Below are 18,186 nucleotides of genomic sequence, written 5' to 3' on the forward strand. Positions count from 1 at the left end.
GGCCAGGAAGGGGCTGGGGGTGGGCTGGGGCGCCGACCAGGCTGCAGGGATGGAGGCAGCGGGAGGCAGGCTGGCAGAGCAGGAGCTAGCTGCTCTTCACAACACAATCGCCGTCTGTTGTTATAGCAACTCAGCCCCCAAATCGTGAAACGGATATTACAGCCTCAAGAGGGGGAAGGGCAGGAGGGGGCTGAGGACAGAAGGAGAGGCAGTGTAGGGGACTCAATGAGGGACAGGACTAAAGCTGATCCTTGTGACAGGGCAGGAGAATGAGGTGATCCAAAATAAAGAGTATGAGGTCAGGGGAAGTAAAGTCAAAAGGTAGAGAGGGACAGGAAGTGGGGGATCCGGGACCACAGCCAGGTCTGCAAAACAGGGCGATGTGCAGGTAGGGAACTGGGGTGCTCCTTCTCTACCCCCAGAACAACCCAACACCTGCTGGAGGGCATCCTGCAGTGTGGAAACCTGGAGAGGTTAACTCCTAGTCTCAGCATTGCTATCTGATACCTCCTGATCTAGGGGCAGCCTGGTCAGGCTCTAGATCCTCTGGGTGACCCCCATAGAGCACCTTCCTGTCCCAAAGCAGCCTCAGAAGTGGCCTTGGCCTTGCTCAGTTAGTGGCGATACCCGCCCACCCCCAAGTTCTCTGTGCTGCCAGCGCAGGAGGGAAGAGCAAGCTGGGCTAGGAGAGGCCTCCGGAGCAGGATCAATATGTATTTCCTCTGGAAGTCGCTGTCCTTCCGGCTGGCAGCAGCACCAAGCCAAGAGGCTGCATGGCCACGGAGCTCAGCCCCCACCCTGAGGCACACCAGCCCAAGCCTCTGGCTGTCCACACCCCTCCTGGCTCTCAGCTCTGCCTCCACAGCCAGCACCCAGGGTGACCCTCTCCCTCCTGCCATGAGCACCTTGTCACTGGGGTATTCAACCAGGGCCTAAAATGTTACCTGGAAGGCACGGGAGTTTTGCTTATGGGCTGAAATCTCTAGTTGCCCCAGGCCTAGCAATTCTAAGGTGCAAAGACTCACTAGTGTCAAGACTCAGAATCCCCAAGATTCAGGACTCCCCTCCCATTCTAGACCCTTCCCAAAAGTTTTGTGTTCTGAAGTTTTTCTGCTTCTAAGGCCTCATTACCCCAAGGATCCAGACACACATGAGATTGCCACCTGTCCAACCTATGGAATTCTAGAAGTACAGTGTAAGGATTTTAGGCTAATTGTCCAGATTAATTATTTGGGCCTTTTTATTCCATCTGGAAAATACAAATATTCACAAGAATCTGTACAACCTTAGGGACACCAGCCCTGGCCCTGACATCAGTGCATGCCACCCTCAACCCCCACCCTCAGTTTCCTGCCCCAAACCCCAGGCTCCCTGCTCTGCTCCAAGTCTTTTCTCCAAAGCAGGCATCCTTGATAGTCACATCTGGGAAGAGAAAAGACGTAAGCTGTAAGGAAGACAACCCCCTTGTCAAAGTAGGAGCCCACCTGCCCAGGCCATTTAGATAAGTGTTTCCTAGGCCCTCCCCACAAGCTACCCCAGCCTGTGGCAGCTTGCACAGGGAGGGAGGACTCACCATCTTATAAGTGGATGTCAAACACTCCGTCCTCCACTGTTTGCACCTCCTCTTCTCGGATCTCTGTGGAATGGGATGGGAGAGTTATCCACAAATCCACCCCTGGTCCCTGTGACCTCAGCAGCCTTCTCCGATCACAGGAGGCTCCCGTCCGTCCCTTCCCCATCCTGGAAGCAAACCCATCCTCCAAAAATCAATTCTCAGAACGACCAAACGACCCCATTTTCGATGCTTGTTCTTCGTTTCTTTCTGCCGCAGCTCTGCCCACAGCCACATCTCTGTGCAGTTTACTTAAACGTCGATTTTGTGTGTATTGCACAGTTTAAAGTCCAGCACATCTGAAAACCGACTGCAAACAGTTTTCTCTCTTCTATTTTTAAGAACTTATGGCAGCCCAAATGATTGTGGCCAAATTGCCTTGGACCTCAGTTTAGCTTATTGTTCAGACTATTCTCAGGGAAAATAATCATTTGGCAAATCATCGTTCAGCAAACCGATCAAAACCAACAGACACCCCAAAGAGTACCACCCAGAGGTTATGGGGGAAGGGACTTTCATAATGACAGGCAAAAAAGAGAAATGCAAATAATCCCTAACAAAACAGAAGTACAACTGGGATTTTGAAGCTTCTTTAAAATTAGGGTGCACACCTTTAATTCCAGTACTTGGGAAGCAGAGCTGGACAGAGCTATATAGTATTTTGAGACCCTGTCTCAAAAATAAATTAATTAAACTAAATTAGGGCCTCTCTCCATGCCAACCTCGGACAGCTGGGAGCTCTTTGAGCACTTTCTGGCACTCTTACCTGCCCAATCAATCCTTTATAGTCCCACCAAAATAAAAGAATGGAAGTCTGAACCGGCCAGCATCCTGGATAAGTTTATAAGCCACAATGACACTGACTGCCTGGGGTCCCTCTTACCTGGGGGCCTGGAGCTGCGCCTGCCTGGGCGAGGCAGGGAGAAGCTGAAAGCCCGATGGTGTGTGGGTGAGGGAGAGGGCGCAGAGCCCTCCAGGCTCACGCTCTGGGCCCTGCGGCGACACTCCACAGACAGGCGGTCTTTGCACTGTTTGTGGCAATTCACTCCACAAGCTGAGGGAGGGAAGAAGAGGAGTCCAACAAGGGCCGCGGGTCAGAAAACTCTCCATGCCATCCTTCAGGCCTGGGCTTCTCCCAGGGTTCTTTGCTCCTGAGAAATCACCCCCATCAAACTACGAGGCTCCTCCCAAAGTTGCTCCCTTCGTGTTAATTTAATATCAGACTGTGCCCACAACCTTTTAAAAGATAAGGCCCTCCAGTCGGTCAGGATGCCACCCTAGTTACAACACACTTCATTTGCTGGAAATTGCCACCATCAAAAAAATCCCTACCCCAACAGGAACTCTTCCCCCAAACCTTGGTCCAGCAGCGAAGTCATTTGTTTTATTTTATCTTACCTCTGCATTTGAGGCCCTGTTTGTAGATGCCCAGGATCTGCAATAAAGGAGGGGACCATGCTGGGGGGTTAAGGTTTTACAGGTCCGGAGAACGGGGCCTGGGGTCTAAGACCCAAGGCATTTTGGGTTGGCTAGAGCTTGGACAGTGGGGGGCCAACAGACGGGCGGGACGTGGGCCGGCAGGCTGGGGCTGGAGAGGTGGATGGATAGCGCCCCAAGTCGGGGCAGCGGACGCTCACCAGAGCTTTGCAGTGGCGACAGGCAACCGGGCGTAGCGAGTTACTCTCCTGGAAGTTGTGTACGAAGCCCATGCGGCCGCCCAGCACCGAGCTGGAGCGCAGGAAGTAGGAGACCATCTCCTCCCGGCTGATGCAGCCATCCCTGGTGGGCGTGGGAACACCTCAGCTCGGGTCCTCCCCTGGGGCCAGGGCGGACCTCCCCAATCCCATGGGCCGAGGAAAATGTCCGGAAAAAGTCCGTACAGGAAACAAGAGGACACTTAGCATCTACCACTAACTAGTGTGAGCTTGGCAAAGTCACTTCCCTAGGATTTCCTCCTCAAGACAGTGGGGATCTCGAAGTTGGGGTGTCGGTCGAAGAGACTGGGAGTCTCCAGTTCCTGCAGTGTGCAGGGTGCCTGAGGACTGGTACTTTGAAGAGAACAGGGCAGTTGCTGGGCAGCCGCGCCTGTGATTCGGGGGTTTCCACCAGAGCCCAGCTTTCCAAGCGCCCCTTCTCATCTAGGAATGTATTATAGGCGCCAATGTGTGGTAGGCATAGATAACAGTTCAGATACTGCCTCTAGTTGGTCATGATGGCTCATGCCTTTGATGAGAGTTCAAGGTCATCCAAGTCTACATAAGTAAGTTCCAGGATAGCCAGGGCTACATAGAGAAACTTTGTCTTAACCGCCCACCCATTAAAAACAAACCTCAGCTCTACTTCTCAGCCACGTGACCTGGGGCTGACTAATCTCCCTGTGCTTGAGTTTCCTTATCTCCACATGGGCATAATCCTAGTTCTTGCGCCCCTAAGTACTGTTGAGAGTCAAAGGAGAAAATGTGTACAAATGTCCAAGTGGCTAGGTGGGTCTTCGGTCACTTCTCTGGTTTTACATTTTAATTTGGGATATTCCCCTCCCCCCCCCCTTTTTCAAGACAGGCTATCATTACACAGCCTTAGCCGGATTGGAATTTACTATGTAGACCAGGCTGGGCCGGAACTCAGAGATCTGCCTACCTCTGTCTCCTGTCTCCTAAATGCTAGCTAGGATTAAGAAAGTGAGCCGTCCTGCCTTGCTATTTTTTTAATTAATTAATTTTTTGGGTACATGGTCTCTTGGAGCTGAGGGTGACCTCAAGCTCGTTATTATAGCTGAGTCTGGCCTTGAACTCCTCAGTCTCTCAGACGCTGGAATTACAGACACGTGCCACCACGTCCCACTCCTGGATCACTTCTTGGTGGCTGTCATTTCCACAGGCTAGCCCTTATTTGAAATCTGATGTTCTATGATGTGACGCTAGAGTGCCCTTTTCTCAATGGGGTGATTTGTTTTTAAAAAAAAAAAGAAATACAGGCTTTAGCCAGGCAGTGGTGGCATGGCCCTTCAATCCCAGCACTCAGGAGGCAGAGACAGGCAGATTTCTGTAAATTCCAGGTCAGTCTGGTCTACAGAGCAAGTTCTAGGACAGCAAGAGCTGTTACAAAGAGAAACTCTGTCTTGAAAAATGATAGATAGAGAGATAGACAGACTTTATATGACATATGAAAACCATTCTCCTAGAATGAGACACAGATGAATACATAAATCATGAACGTAAGATTTGAGAATTGTTTTGTGACCTTGAGCAGAGGGCCTTTCTATACTTCATATAAATCCAAAAAGCCATCAAAGAAAAGGTTGACATATCAAACACGCCAAGCTTTAAAAAAATTTTATATGGAAAAAGACAACATCAGTGACAGACAGGAAGAAAATATTTGCAAACATACTCAACAGCAAAGGGTTAATATCCATTAGTACAGATTCTAGAAATCAATGAGAAGACGCACAAACCCACTAGGATGACAAACAAGGAATATGAACAATTAACAGAAGAAATACAAGCGGCCACTAAGTATATGAACAGATAGACCCCGGTCGTGTTGGGAAGATGCAAATTAACAAAGACACCATTTTCCAACTCAACTGGCAAAAGCATAGGGCTTATTCCAGCCTCCACTCTTGCAAGGAGGCTGGGCATGGGGCACAAACTTGTCTGAGGCCAGCTGGCAGTCTCTCTCTCCTAACTTAGGATGTATATGCTTTGGATGCAGTGATCCCACTTCTAGGAATCTCTCCTCCAGAAACATTGGGCCAAGCGAGTACATAAGGAATTGGGATACAAAGACTTTCCCAGAAGCGGGGCAGATAATTACAGAGCAGCTGCGGACCATCTGCATGTCCATCGGCTGAAGGAGGCACAGGAGAAGGGGTGGCCAGCCACACAGTGCAGTCCGGACTCTAAAGGACGGCGTAGTGTGGATACCACATCCCAGTGACAGAGTGCTTGCCTAGAACATGTAAGCCCTAGGCTCAATCCCCTGAACCCCAAAATAAATAAATAAATACTAACGATGCACTCCTACATGAATCCACGTGAAAAGATGGGTGTGGTTTAGCACAGAGCAAACATAGAAACAGGCATGGGATAGGGCTCAGGGGTAAAGTGCTCGCCTGGTATTCATAAGGCCCTGGGTTCAATGCTCAGCACAGAAAAAAACAAAATATGAGCCAAGGTGGCTCATCCCTGGAATTCCAGCACTCTGGAGGCTAAGATTGTAAGGTCAACTTGAGCTCCATAGTAAGTTCCCAGCAAGATCCCACCTAGAGTGAGACCCTGTCTCCAAAAAGAAGTAAATAAATAAATAAAATATTAAAATTAATCAACCGTTTTTTTTAAAAAATGCATAGATGATTTTGCAAGAGATAGAAATCTCCCAGTTCCAGAAACAGAGAGCTTCAGAAGCCAGAGGTGGTGGCAGTCCTCAACCGCAAGTCTCCAATCAGAGGAGCTCTGGGGAGGTCAAGGCAAAGGAATCGGGAGTTCAGCACCATACCTGGCTGTAGAGTAAGTGCGAAGCTGGCCAGGACATAGCAACCTTACCTTAAACAACTTAAAAAAAAAAAAAAAGAGTGAGGGGCAGAAATAACAAACTCAAAAGAAGCAGTGAGCTAGAACTAGAACTGGTCTTCCTCTGAATTCTAGGGGGAGCTGGCGATGAGACCCAGGGCTTGTACACGCTAAGCCCAGGAGCTGCCACTGACCTACATCCCAGGTAAATAGCCTCTTTTCTCTTTATGAGCCCATTAGCTGAATGAGCTTACATAAAGTTGAGTCTTGGGGCTGAGGCTCCGTGAAGCTACGACCTCCAGAAAGAAAAAACAAAACAAAACAAACCCACCCACCAGCCCACCCCGGGAGAAAACATGGAACTGGGTGTGTCTGCTGCACTCTGGCCACCAGTGGGAATGGATCCATATGTGAATCCATATGTTTGGCTATGAAACACACTTTAGACCAAAATCCACATCCATTTTACATGGGTGCCCAAAAGGATGGAAGCAGTCAGGTATGGTGGCACACGCCTGTGATCCCAGCACTAGGGAAAATAAGGAAGGATCACTTTGAGTTTGAGGACAACCTGAGCTAGATAATGAATTCAAGCTAGCTACAAAAGAACCTTGACTAACTTTTGGTTTCTCTGTATAGAACAGGCTGTCCTCAGACTCAGGGAGATCCTCCTGCCCCTGATCCTCCTCCACCAGCGCTGGGATTAGAGGCCCTATTTTTTTTTTTTTAACATTCACTTACTTTAAACACTTGGTTCATTGGGAATTTATTTCACTACCTGGATTTGGTCTTACCATAAATTTTTGTAATGTGGCAACAATAATAATAATAAGCGTTTTTTCAGACAAAGCCTCATGTAGCCCAGGCTAACTTCAAATTTGCTATGACTTAAGAGTTTCCAACTCTCCTGCTTCTACCTCTCAAATGCTGGGATTCCAGGAAAGTGTCACTATGCCCCATTATATAGTACTAAAGATAAAACCCAGGGCTTTCTTGCATGCTAGGCAGACACTATAACAACTGAGACCCATTCCCAGCCCCCAAACTACATATTTTCGAAACACATGTCACATTTAAAAATAAATCAACCTGGGATGGACAGTACATTTTGACTGGGTTTTTGTCATCTCAGCAAATATGGGGCATAAACACTGTTACGGAGGGCGCATTTAACCTGTTACAGAGAACCAGATGTGTTTCCAAATTGCCAGCATATGAACTGTGGATAAGCAAGTGGGTGCTCTAATTACTGCCTCTCTTACTGTTCATTAAAGCCGGCTACCCAGGGACTCAACTTCCCCACACTCTTGGCAGCTGTGAACTCCACAAACAAAATAGTGTTCTCTTTGCAAGGCTCAGGTGGGGCTCCCCCATCTGTCCAAACTAGCAAGGTCATGCTATCCCTCCACGGCTGGCAGCTTCCTCCCACCCCAAAACATCACAGCCGCACAGGAAGCTTCCCAGGCAAGGTAAGGCCTTGCTCTCTGTACCCTCAAAAACTGGAACCCAAGAGGAAGTGGGTTGATGCCTTCCCTCTACCCCGTCCCCAGACCCTATCCTCCTCACTGGTTCTGGTCCAGGTCCCCAAAGGCGCTGAGATAAGGGAAGTTGCCCCGGATGATCTGGAACTCCTCCTGTGAGATGTGACCATCCCCATCGACGTCAAAGTTCCGGAACACAGACTACAGAGGAACACACAAGGCCAGGAGAGGGGAGAATTAAAAGGAACGTCTGAACCCAGTCTGTTATGAGTGGTATCAAAGATGCCTCCCATGTCCCTTTTCAGTCCTGCCTCATCAGCCCGTAATGCAACTATCATGCTATGCTCTGTGCCTCCTGGGGAATGGCCATCAGATATGGCATTAGTAGTGGCTCCCAGGGCCAGGCTCCTAGCTTCATGGACCCCTGCTTCTACCAGATTCCCTTGGCCTCCAGGACTCTCACCTCCACCATCTTCTCAATGTGCTCTGCCACCAAGGCCTGATCCAGCTTAGGCTTGGCAACTGAGGTCCACTCTTCCAGCACAGGAGGTCGGGGAGGTGGAGTGCAGCTGGTGGGGCTGGTTGGCTGTGGGAACAGTCAGGTCTGAGCCAGGGCCAGAGTGGGAATGAAGCTAAGGCTCTAATAAATAGAGAGAGCCTGCCCAAGGCCAGCCCCACCCCCAGGATTCCACTGTCAAGCAAGTGGGTGGTGTAGAGGATGGAGAATGTTCCTTCTGTCCCTGCACCCTGGGATTCAAGCACAGAGTGAGGGGTGAGGAGCTCCCTTACCGATGACTTGGAGCGTGGCTCCCGCTGCAGGGAAAGCTGGTACAGCTCATCCTCCGTCTGATACTGATCCAGGGACACCTAGGACACATAGGTCTTCATGCCCTCAGGTCCCTGCTCCCCTCTTACATAGGAGCTACAAACCCAGGGCCACAGGACTTCTTACTATTCTGCCCAGAGCCTGATGTGAAAGCTAGACTCAGGACAAAGACCAGCTTAGAAAATACTCCAACCACTTCCATGCCAGCCAGTCCATAGAGCAAACTTTAAAAACAATTCACTGCCAAAATAACACAAGGCATGGAGTCAGAACTGGATGCCCAAAGCTGGGCATGGCCCCTGTGAGCCAAGCACATTAGAGGCTCAGATAAAGAGACCACCATGAGTTCAAAGCCAGCTGAGGCTCCCTAGTAGGTTCATGTCAGCCTGGGCTACCAAGTGAGATCCTGTCTCCAAAAACTAAATTAATAAATACCAAAAAGAATTTCAATCAGGAGCCAGAATCATGTTAGAAATCACCCATGTCTGCCAAGTGGGTGGTGCACACCTTTAATCCCAACACTTCCGAGGCAAAGGCAGGCAGATCTCTGTGAGTTTGAGGCCAGCCTGATCTACAGAGTGAGTTCCAGGACAGCCAAGACTACTCAGAGAAACACTTTCTCAAAAAAGAAAAAGAAAAAAGAAAAAGAAAAAAGAAAAGAAATCACCCATGTCACAGCTTAGTCCTACCCTTTGAATATAACCCAGTCAGGAGCTCAAATCAGGACCAAAAACCCAGGCCCAGCCTCAGACCCAGCCCATGGTCCATGCAGCAGCCTTGAGATCAAACCACAGGCCTGTGTCTCAGGGCAACTTTGGAACCTCCTCAGAGTTCGGTGCAAACCCCAGAGTCCAAACTTAACCTCAGCTTTTTGTTCCGAACCCAGCAAGCCCACAGTCATAGCAGACTCCTCACCGTGAGCAGACTCAGCAGGTCAGGGTTGGCTTGCACTGGTGGTCGCAGGCTGGTCACCATGGCCAACTCCTCCAGAATGCTAAAAAGTTGCCTCATCTTGGCTCCATTGAGCCTGGTCCGACCCGGGTCCAGCCAGTCAGGCAGTGCCAGCTGCAGGGCCACCAGATCCTTGAGGTGCACACCCAGGATAGGGAAGCGGAAGCCCACGCAGGCTGCCAGTCTTCGCCGGTAGTTGCTGTAGTTGCCAGTGGCTGTCACTAATTCTGTCAGACCTTCCCAGAGCTGGGGGGGGTAAAGGTCAGAGTGTCGCTCAACCATCCTCCCACCTCAGCCCTAGAACTGTGGGAATAGATGGGAGCAAGGTCAAGGGTGGGCAAAAAGGTCAAATCCTCCTTACTGCTCTCTCAAACTCCAGGGTCAGAGCTCATAGGCTATGAGTCCAACGAAACAACTACACCAGCGCTAAAAGCACAAGTTTCCAACATTTAAGCACAGGCCTATTGACTGAGAAGGGTGTTAGCAGACAGGGTGTCTGGCGATGGTAAATAGTGAAAAAAACTTAAACTGAGCATGGCCACATAAGCCTGGAATTCCAGCAGTGGGGAGGCAGATGCAGGAGGATCACTGTGGACTTGAATTTGTAAGTTCAAAACCAGCCCCATCTACATTGTGAGTTCCAAGCTAGCTAGGATTATACAGTTGTCTCAAAAAGTAGTTGGGGGCCTGGCGGTGGTGGCGCGTGCCTTTAATCCCAGCACTCGGGAGGCAGAGGCAGGTGGCTCTCTGTGAGTTCAAGGCCAACCTGGTGTACATAGGGAATTTCACGACAGTCAGGACTGCACAGTGCGACCCTGATCAAAGATAAGAAAGAAAAAGAGAGAGGGAGAAGAGACAGAGAAGAAACGAGAGAAAGAAGGCTGGCAAGATGGCCGGGTGGGTAACGGCTTGCCACCAAGTCTGAGGACCCCAGTTTAATCTCCAGGGCTCATGTGGACTGCTGCCAGTAGACCTCTGAGCTCCACCCAAGAGCTGTGGCGTGGGCACATGCACACACCCACGTATGGGCACACATACACTAAATAAACTAATCCACAAAAAAAGAGATCCCTCAAAGGTTCAACAATACAACAAACACTAAGTTAGGACAGATTTACAATAATGTGAAACAATAAAAATGAGTAATTGCCACAAACAATAGGATGGAAAGCCTCTCCCATCCAGGTGGAATGAAAGGGTCTGAGGCCTAAAACCACATTTGCCCCTACCCAGAGGAAGTTGGAAACGGGGAAAAAAGTAAAGCTAGGAAGAAAAGAAAAGACCTCGTCATAGAGGTCCTGACCCCTGTTGCTCGGGCAGGGGTCACCATGGAGTCTTATTACCCTTTAAGGAGCATGTTTTCTGGGCTCTGTTGGTTTGGGCTTGGTGCTTGGTGCTCGGTCAGAGCCTAGGATATTCAAGTGCACACTACCCCTGAGCACTCTCCAGTCAACATGCTTTTCTTTCTTTAAAAATTTATTGCTGGGTGGTGGTACACACCTTTGACCCCAGCACTTGAGAGGCAGAGGCAGGCGAATCTCTGAGTTCAAGGCCAGCCTGGTCTACAGAGTGACTTTCTGAACGGCCAGGGCTACGCAGAGAAAATCACACACAAAAAGGGACTTATTTTATTCTATGCGTGTGGGATGTGGGATGCTCTGCCTGCATGTATGTATGTATGTATGTATGTATGTGCATCATGTGAATACCTGGTACCCTGAGCCAACCGGTGGGTGCTAGGCGCTGAGCCTGGGTCCTCTGCAAGAGCAAGTGCTCTTAACCATTGAGAATCTCTGCAGACCCCAGTGTTGTGCTTCTTAAACTTTATAGTGGTTTTCCCCCTTTATTGTTACTTTTTTCTGAGACAGGGTCTCATGATGTAGCCACTGGAGAAATGACCCACCAGTAAAATGTCTGCCATGCAAGCACAAGGTCCCAAGTGGTCCCTGGCAGCCACATAAAAGCCAGGCATAGCTGTATGCATGTCTGTAACCAAAGCACTCGGTGGGTGGAGAAAGACAGATCGTTGGAGTTCATTGGCCAGTTAGTCTAGCCAGTTGGTAAGCTCTGGGTTCAGTAAAAGACCCTATGTCAAGATAGAATGGACCTGGAGAAGCGGCTCAGAGGTATTTGCTGAGCTTCCAGAGGCCCTGAGCTCTGTTCCCAGTACCCGTCAGGCAGCTCACAACTGCCTTGTGACTCCAGCTCCAAAGGAACCATCCGGTCTCCACGGGCACATGAACACATGTGTCATACACACACACCCATAAATAAAATGAATGAATAAGAATTTTAGAAAGATAAAATGGAGAGTGACAGAAGAAGAAAATAAATGTCAACCTTTGTTCTCCTGCACACACTGTGCACACACATACACTATACAGATACACACAAAATTTTTTAAAATTAAGTTTGGGACCAAGCAGGGCTGGGACCGACGCACCACTGCCAGTGCTTTGAACCCCTCCAAGCCTCAGTTTCTTCAACTGTCAGAGAAGAACAGTTGTGCCTAGGCCTCAGCACTGTACCGGGAAGGCTGCAACTGGGAAGCTTAGGCCCCTCCCGAACCAGGTACCTTGATGGTCTCAGGGCTGACATGGCTGTGGGTCTCTTTGAGGCGGGAGATGGAGCTGTGGCTCAGGCCTCCGACAACAGCCATCAGCGTGTTGAAGTTCTGCAGGTGCAGCAGCTTCTGGGAGGCACATGTGGAGGGGGAGGCAATGTGTCACCCAGCAGCCCTCCTGGAGAGAAGAGGAAGGGCTTGATGGCTCAGGGAGGCTGGGCATGCAGGGAAAGTGGGCACCTCTGCCACATGCACGAAGTGTGTGATGACCAGCGCCCGCTGCGTGGCTGTGGGCTTGCTGAGGATCATGAGCTGGACCCACTGTGAGACGCTGTTGAAGAGGGAGATGAATCGCTCCAGGACAGGGTTGTCTACGGTGCAGCCGTGAGTCACAAAGCTGTGATAGTCCTGGAACTGTGGGCAAGTGGACTTGGCCTGAGTGCCCTGCTGGCCTCTCCCATGGCTACCAGCCTTGGTGCCCCTCCCACTGTCTCAATAATGGAACCCCCAACCATTCTCGGGAGGCAGCCTATCCCAGTCTTAGCCCTTTCTGGAACTCCCTTCTCAACCCGCACTGCACCCCAACCACAAGCCTTCAGGCACACCAGGATCTTGCAGAAGGACCGATACTCCAAGTAGGTGAGATGCTCTGCCAGCTCCATAGGTTCCAAGTGATCAAACAACAGGGACATCTTGCGCTTTTTCTGTTCCACAGGGTTCCGCTGCGTCACCTGCCGCTTCCACTTGTAGGTGGGGCTGGGGGAGCAGGGGTAGTGAGCCCTGTGCTAGAGGTGTCCCCTGCCTCCTGTGACACACACACACACACACACTCAGACATGCCACTCAAACTTGACTTGGGACCTAAACAGTAGGAGCCACCCTCCTAAGCACTGACATCCCCAGCCCCAGCCACTCCTTCACGTTCCCGTCACCACGCGCTCAACACTGATGGACAACGTACTCTGTGCCAGGCGCTGTGCTAGGCGCTGGGGTACAGAGATGAGCAAGACACGGTTCCTGCCCCCGAGGAGCTCACAATCTACTGGGGGAGACAGACACAGAAACATGCCATCACCAAACAGTGGGACACATGTTCCCAGGGCTCTGGGCAGGAGTCTGCACAGAGCATCTTGGGAAAACACAGGAAAGAATGGCAAACCCTGCCCTGGAAGAGTAGCATACCCTTACCAGGCAGGGTCGCCAGGCTTGTGCTGAGTCTGGTGAGATGGAAGAGACAGGGCAACAAGAGCGAGTACCATGGAGAGGAAGGATGCAGGACACAGACAATGGCGGGTGGACCCAAAGAGCCGCAGCATGAAGTGTGTGGGATGCACGACAGGAATGTCAGGCTGGCCTAGCACCACACAGGCCTTAATGGCTGGAAGTGTTTTGAAGGTGACAAGGAGCCATGGAAGGTTTTAAAGCAAGAGAGTGACGTGACCCTCACTCATTCAATTGAACAGACATTTATTAAGCACGTAAGTGTAGGCTGCTCAGTGCCCCAGCCCCCCACGCACACACTCTCGATGTCGATGAGGCTGCTGTGCCTTCGGTTCCCTTCTTGGTCTAACAGAGCTTTCAGCTCTTTGATCTGCTCAGCCAGCTCTGGGTTCAAGTCAAACTCTGCTGGGAACGCTGAGATCCAGTACCTGGAGGAGGGCAGAGTCGAGTCACCTCAGGCAGTCCTCCTCCCCTCCATCCCCAAGTGGGCAAGTATTCACCCCCAAAAGTGAGGTAAAGTGTCTTGAGTATGTTCTGCTCCAACACCCCTCCCCCCCCGTCCTCCAGCACTTCCCCTCTCCATCCCCAACCCAAGCACACCAGCAGAATTAACTAAGCCAGCAGCACACCTCCACAGTGGCCACTGGCAAAACCCACAGGGTCTGTCCCCTGGATGCTGTCCACTCCTGGAGCCCACCTGAAGCTTGAGGAAACAGCAAGAAGGGCCCAGACTCACCTGACCAGGTGACACGTTTTCACCTGTAGAGAATTGGAGTTGTCCTTCCGGGACTGCTGATAGGTAGAGCACAGTTAAGGACGGCAGCGCTGAACCAAAGGCCAGGACTAGGGCAGGGCCTGAGAACCCAGGGGGTGGGACTCCAGCACAGCCTGGGTTCCAGGAGGACTGGGGGAGGGGGGTGAGCACCGAGGGAGCAGCCACAGATGGAAAGGCAGAGGGTCCTACTCCACTGGCCTAGGAGACGGGCAAGAAGAGGTCCCTGGACAGAACAAGACCTTAGGAGAAAGCAAGGGCAGGGCCTAGGCCACAGAGGAGACCAAATCCTCAGCTAGGTACAGGGGAAGCCTAGGAGACAGGGCGGTGTCTGAATGTGGGTTATAGGCCAGGTCTGCACTCGAGGCTCTAAGGACCTGAGCAAGCCAAGCAGGATGGGCTCTTGGACCCGACAACCGGGCCTCAGTCATGCCGTCAAGGATATATGTGGAGCAGTTTCGCAGCCAGCTGAGAGGAAGGTATGTACCAGGGGTGCATCATGAGAAACATGCGCACTAGCTGCGGATCTCGCACCTTTCCGGAGTCATCTGCTCCAAAAGTCAAAGAGAAGGCGGCTGACCCTTGGTCCGGAGGCTCAGACAGCTAAGCCTAGTCTGTAGTCTCGTGTCAGGTCCCTGGGTCTGCCCACCTACTGCTTTTCCTAGCACTCCAAAGCCAGGAGGTCAAAGTTGAGAAAGAAGTCTGGGTGGGCAAGGGGTACCACAGGATCCAGGAACTGGAGGAGAGGAGGTTGGAGAAAGCCCATAGTCCGGAGGGGAACCAGCTGGGGCGGAAGGAGCCTGGGTTCCCCGGGGTCAAGAATCCAGAGGTCATTTCCTGAGTGTTGGGGGAAGGGGTACCCCTTCACCAGATAAACCAACCCCCATCTGCCGGAAACAGTTCCCAGGCTAGAGATAGAAAGTTCCTCCGGATTCCTCAGGGAGACAGATAATGTCCATCCCAGGTCAGAGTTGGGACCCCTGTCCCCCAATTCCCTGCTGTCTGGATATAGGGTATATTTGGGCACCTCTCAGCAAAGAAGAGGGACTTTCGTTAAGTGGACTGCAAGATGGGAGCCTGAGTAGGTCCTGGCCAGGGGTCTGCTTCAGGCTCGGGCTGGGTGTGCCCCTCGTGCTGCGGGCAACTCACCAAAGGCTTCGATGCAGCCTCGAAGCAGCTCCTCTACCGTACAACCCTTGTCCAGGTCCAGGGTGCTCGCCATGGCCTCCAGTGCCGATGGGCTGGACCCAAGCTACGCTCCGCAAGCCTCCCACGGGGCTCGAACCCTGTCCTGATCCCGGGAGTAACAGAGTAGGAGTCAGCAGAGGCACCGGGGGAGCGGCCGGGTGCACAGGAACGGGGCGGAGCAGGCACGCCCCCTGCTGGGTAGGGGCGGAGTTGCCTGCAGCTGCCACTCCCGGGTTAAACGGTCCTGCCCCGGGATGGTGCAACCTCCTAGTTGGGAAATGGACTAGCCGAGAGGCTTCCGGCCCACCCGCGGAGTCGCGGGAAGGTAGAAGGGCTCTATGAAAATAACGGACGAGGCAGTACCCCAGGGATTAGATGGTGCCCCAAGCCTCCTGGCGGGCCCTCCGCTCCTAGAGCTTGCTCCCCACAGGCACCTGCAGCACCCCACAGCTCGGTTCTGAGCTCCTCCCGCCTCCCCTCCCTTAACAGCCTCCCTTCCCCCGCAGGGTTATTTTGGGAACCCAGTGCCTGAGGGGACCTCGGAGGAATTTCTCCCTGGGTTGGGAGGAGGGAAGAGAGAACCCAGGCGTCCTGCCCACATCGCCCCCTCCTGGGCTCCCCGCGAGTGGGAGGCGGGGCCGTAGCATCCCCCAGGGGCCTGCCCTTGGGGAGGAGGGTCGGAGAGGAGAAGAACATTCCTGGGGCGGGGGTGGGGGTAGCCCACTGCGGCTGGGGGTGTCAGTGGGAAGCCAGAGCCTGGGAACCGCGGGCTCCCAAGCCACATGTATGAAGGTCCCAGGGGTGCCAGCTCTGCCCCTCCAGAATTGTCATATATCTCCCCAGCCTGGGCTCCTGACCTCCCACCCGCCTTTCTGCACAGTTAAATTGTGTGTGAGAGCACTAAGTAGAGTGCCCAGAAGGGGCCGCTAGCTCCAAGGGGGGAGGCCATGGCCTGCATGACACCGTTAAGTAACCCTCGTCACCAGTGGGGGCTATAAGCACCCATACAGGGACAAACACCCATTCTCTAGACAAGTTATCTGCACAAGGCCAATGACCTACATTAAGAGCAAGAAGACTCCTCACACACACCAGGGTCACACTCACCTCCCGTCCTGTCACACACAATGGCACCCACACCCCAAGCGCACCTGCAATGAAAATCCTCAGCCACACATACCCAGGTCCTTTATTCCAGAATCCAAGCCCGCACGCGGTTCTCCTCCCAGACCTTCTGTTCACTTGAGCCAGCCCAGCCTCAGATCCCTCGGCCACAGTAGCTCTGACATCTGTACACGTGTGCACACACGCAAAGACAGTGTGCATCTCCACCCATGTACACTCCCACACACATGCACATAACCCCGTGGTTGCGCACACACCCATTCTGCCGCCCCTCCCCCTTCAAACATGCTCCAGGACCCGCAGCCACAGGGCTCGGGGTTCCTCACACTCTTGGCCCTTGCCAGAGCCTTGCCCCAAAGAAAGGACCTCGCCCTACACAAACTCCCCCACATTAGGGAGTCCTCCCGAGGACTTCACAGAGCCATTCCCTCCTGACTCAGTTGCTTCCTAGCTGGGTGACCTTGAGAATCATTTGGCCTCTCTGAACCTTAATGTTTCCATCTGTCAAATGGGGACTTGCAGGGAAGGGGCTGGTAGAGATGTGTCAGGACAGCACCGGTGTGCCACGGACTCCCCCCTCCCGCGAATGGCTCTAAGTGCCTTTGCTCCTCTGCAAGCTCTGTGCTACCCAGGGCCGGGTCGGCAGATTCCCCACCCAACCGCAGTCCCCTCCAGCCTGCCCCTAGGGGATCCCAAGGGACCGCGCCCTCTATGCCCCACGCCCCGTCCGCGCGCGCGCGCTCGCACACTCACTCTTGGGACCCGCAGCACAGAGCCCGCACCCTGCCCGGCCCGCGCCACCTCCGTTCACTCCCGCCCGCCGGCCTCGCTGCGGCTGCGGCTCCAGCCCGCTCTCCGCGCCACGGCCCAGCGCCCCGCCGCCCCGCCCCCTCCCCGCCCCTGCGCCCCGCGCCGCGCCTCCTCCACTGGGGACTCCCCCTCTCGCCCCGCGCGCGTTGGGCCCTGCAGCAGCTTAACCCCTCCCCTGCCACCCCAAAGCGCGTAGCCGCGGGCGGGGGGCTGCGCCACTGATGGCATGGGGACCTCGTGCTGCAGCCCTCCCCCCACCGCGACACCCCCGGGCTCTGCGCTCCGCCTGGGTGTCGCACGGAGGAAGCCGGGAGGGGCAGGAAGCGGACTGCGGTGGGGAAGGGGCGCCCCGCCCAGCCCCCCGTCCCGGGTTCCTGTTTTCGAGACAAACCGTTCCCACGAGGTTCACCCTGCCCGGGCCCGGGCGTTTTCCTGCGGGCAGCGGAGGCTCAGGCCTGGTGGAGGTCGCGGGCGTGGGGCTGCGGGTCCTTGCGATGGCCTGAGGGAGGGGCTAGGACAAAATGCGGGCTGTTTTTGGTCGGGTGGAGCCTCATGGGGCGAGGAATGAATGAACACGCGGCTCTCTGGGGACCCAGGCTCGATGTCCAGAGGTGGGGCGAGGGGAACCCCACTGGGCCAGAAGGAAAGGGGCATCTGCAAACTGAGTGGGTTCTCTCCTCCTTCCGAACTGAAAGCCTGGATGCTTGGGCCCAGGCGAGGAGGAACTTGGGAGGGGCAGCCACAAGCAGTTGGGGTCCCTCACATGCTGGTCTAGGGGAGAGGTAACAGTTTCCGGCCGTTTAGACTCACTGTGAAACCCTGGGCCCCAAAACCCCTTCCGAGGATTGCCCCTCCCTGCTGTGGGCGAGGGAGGCAGAACCTCCCCTACACTTCAGTCCTGGTAATGTCAGACTCAGGACAGGCGGTTTATAGGCTTCAGTTTCTCCAGAACACGGAATGCCACTGCCCTCGCCTAAACAGTCTGCGAATGCCCTAAGCCCTAACGCTCCCCTGATTTTGGATTTATCATAGCCACCTGCTAAGAGACCCTGAAACGCCGCAGTGGGGTGGGGCTAGGGGCGGGGCCAATAAGGTGCCCAGCCCACTCGGGACCCTCCCCTAACAG

General features: G+C 53.3%; 1 protein-coding gene across 4 annotated transcripts; it reads right to left on the bottom strand.

Moving 5' to 3' along the window:
• Positions 1–1,222: 1,222 nt before the first annotated feature.
• Rasgrp2 (RAS guanyl releasing protein 2) lies at positions 1,223–17,833 on the bottom strand. Of its 4 annotated transcripts, XM_013116738.3 has the most exons (18): positions 17,004–17,115; positions 16,306–16,414; positions 15,087–15,228; positions 14,383–14,485; positions 13,902–13,964; positions 13,462–13,593; positions 12,550–12,700; positions 12,185–12,358; positions 11,957–12,073; positions 9,346–9,627; positions 8,394–8,471; positions 8,068–8,190; positions 7,690–7,805; positions 3,250–3,391; positions 3,011–3,047; positions 2,496–2,666; positions 1,574–1,636; positions 1,223–1,422 (listed from the first exon to the last, which is right to left on the bottom strand). In XM_013116738.3, the coding sequence occupies exons 3-17, from the start codon at positions 15,157–15,159 to the stop codon at positions 1,578–1,580; spliced, it is 1,821 nt and encodes a 606-aa protein (XP_012972192.1). In that variant the 5' UTR covers positions 15,160–15,228; positions 16,306–16,414; positions 17,004–17,115; the 3' UTR covers positions 1,223–1,422; positions 1,574–1,577. The 4 variants fall into 4 exon arrangements, with proteins under 4 accessions (XP_012972192.1, XP_012972207.1, XP_012972201.1 ...); XM_013116753.3 differs by lacking the exons at positions 16,306–16,414; positions 17,004–17,115 and adding an exon at positions 17,452–17,833; XM_013116747.3 differs by lacking the exon at positions 16,306–16,414.
• Between the last annotated feature and the right edge of the window lie 353 nt (positions 17,834–18,186).

The sequence above is a fragment of the Mesocricetus auratus genome, unplaced genomic scaffold (genome assembly GCF_017639785.1).
Source record: "Mesocricetus auratus isolate SY011 unplaced genomic scaffold, BCM_Maur_2.0 Super-Scaffold_4256, whole genome shotgun sequence".
NCBI classification, from domain to species: Eukaryota; Metazoa; Chordata; class Mammalia; order Rodentia; family Cricetidae; genus Mesocricetus; species Mesocricetus auratus.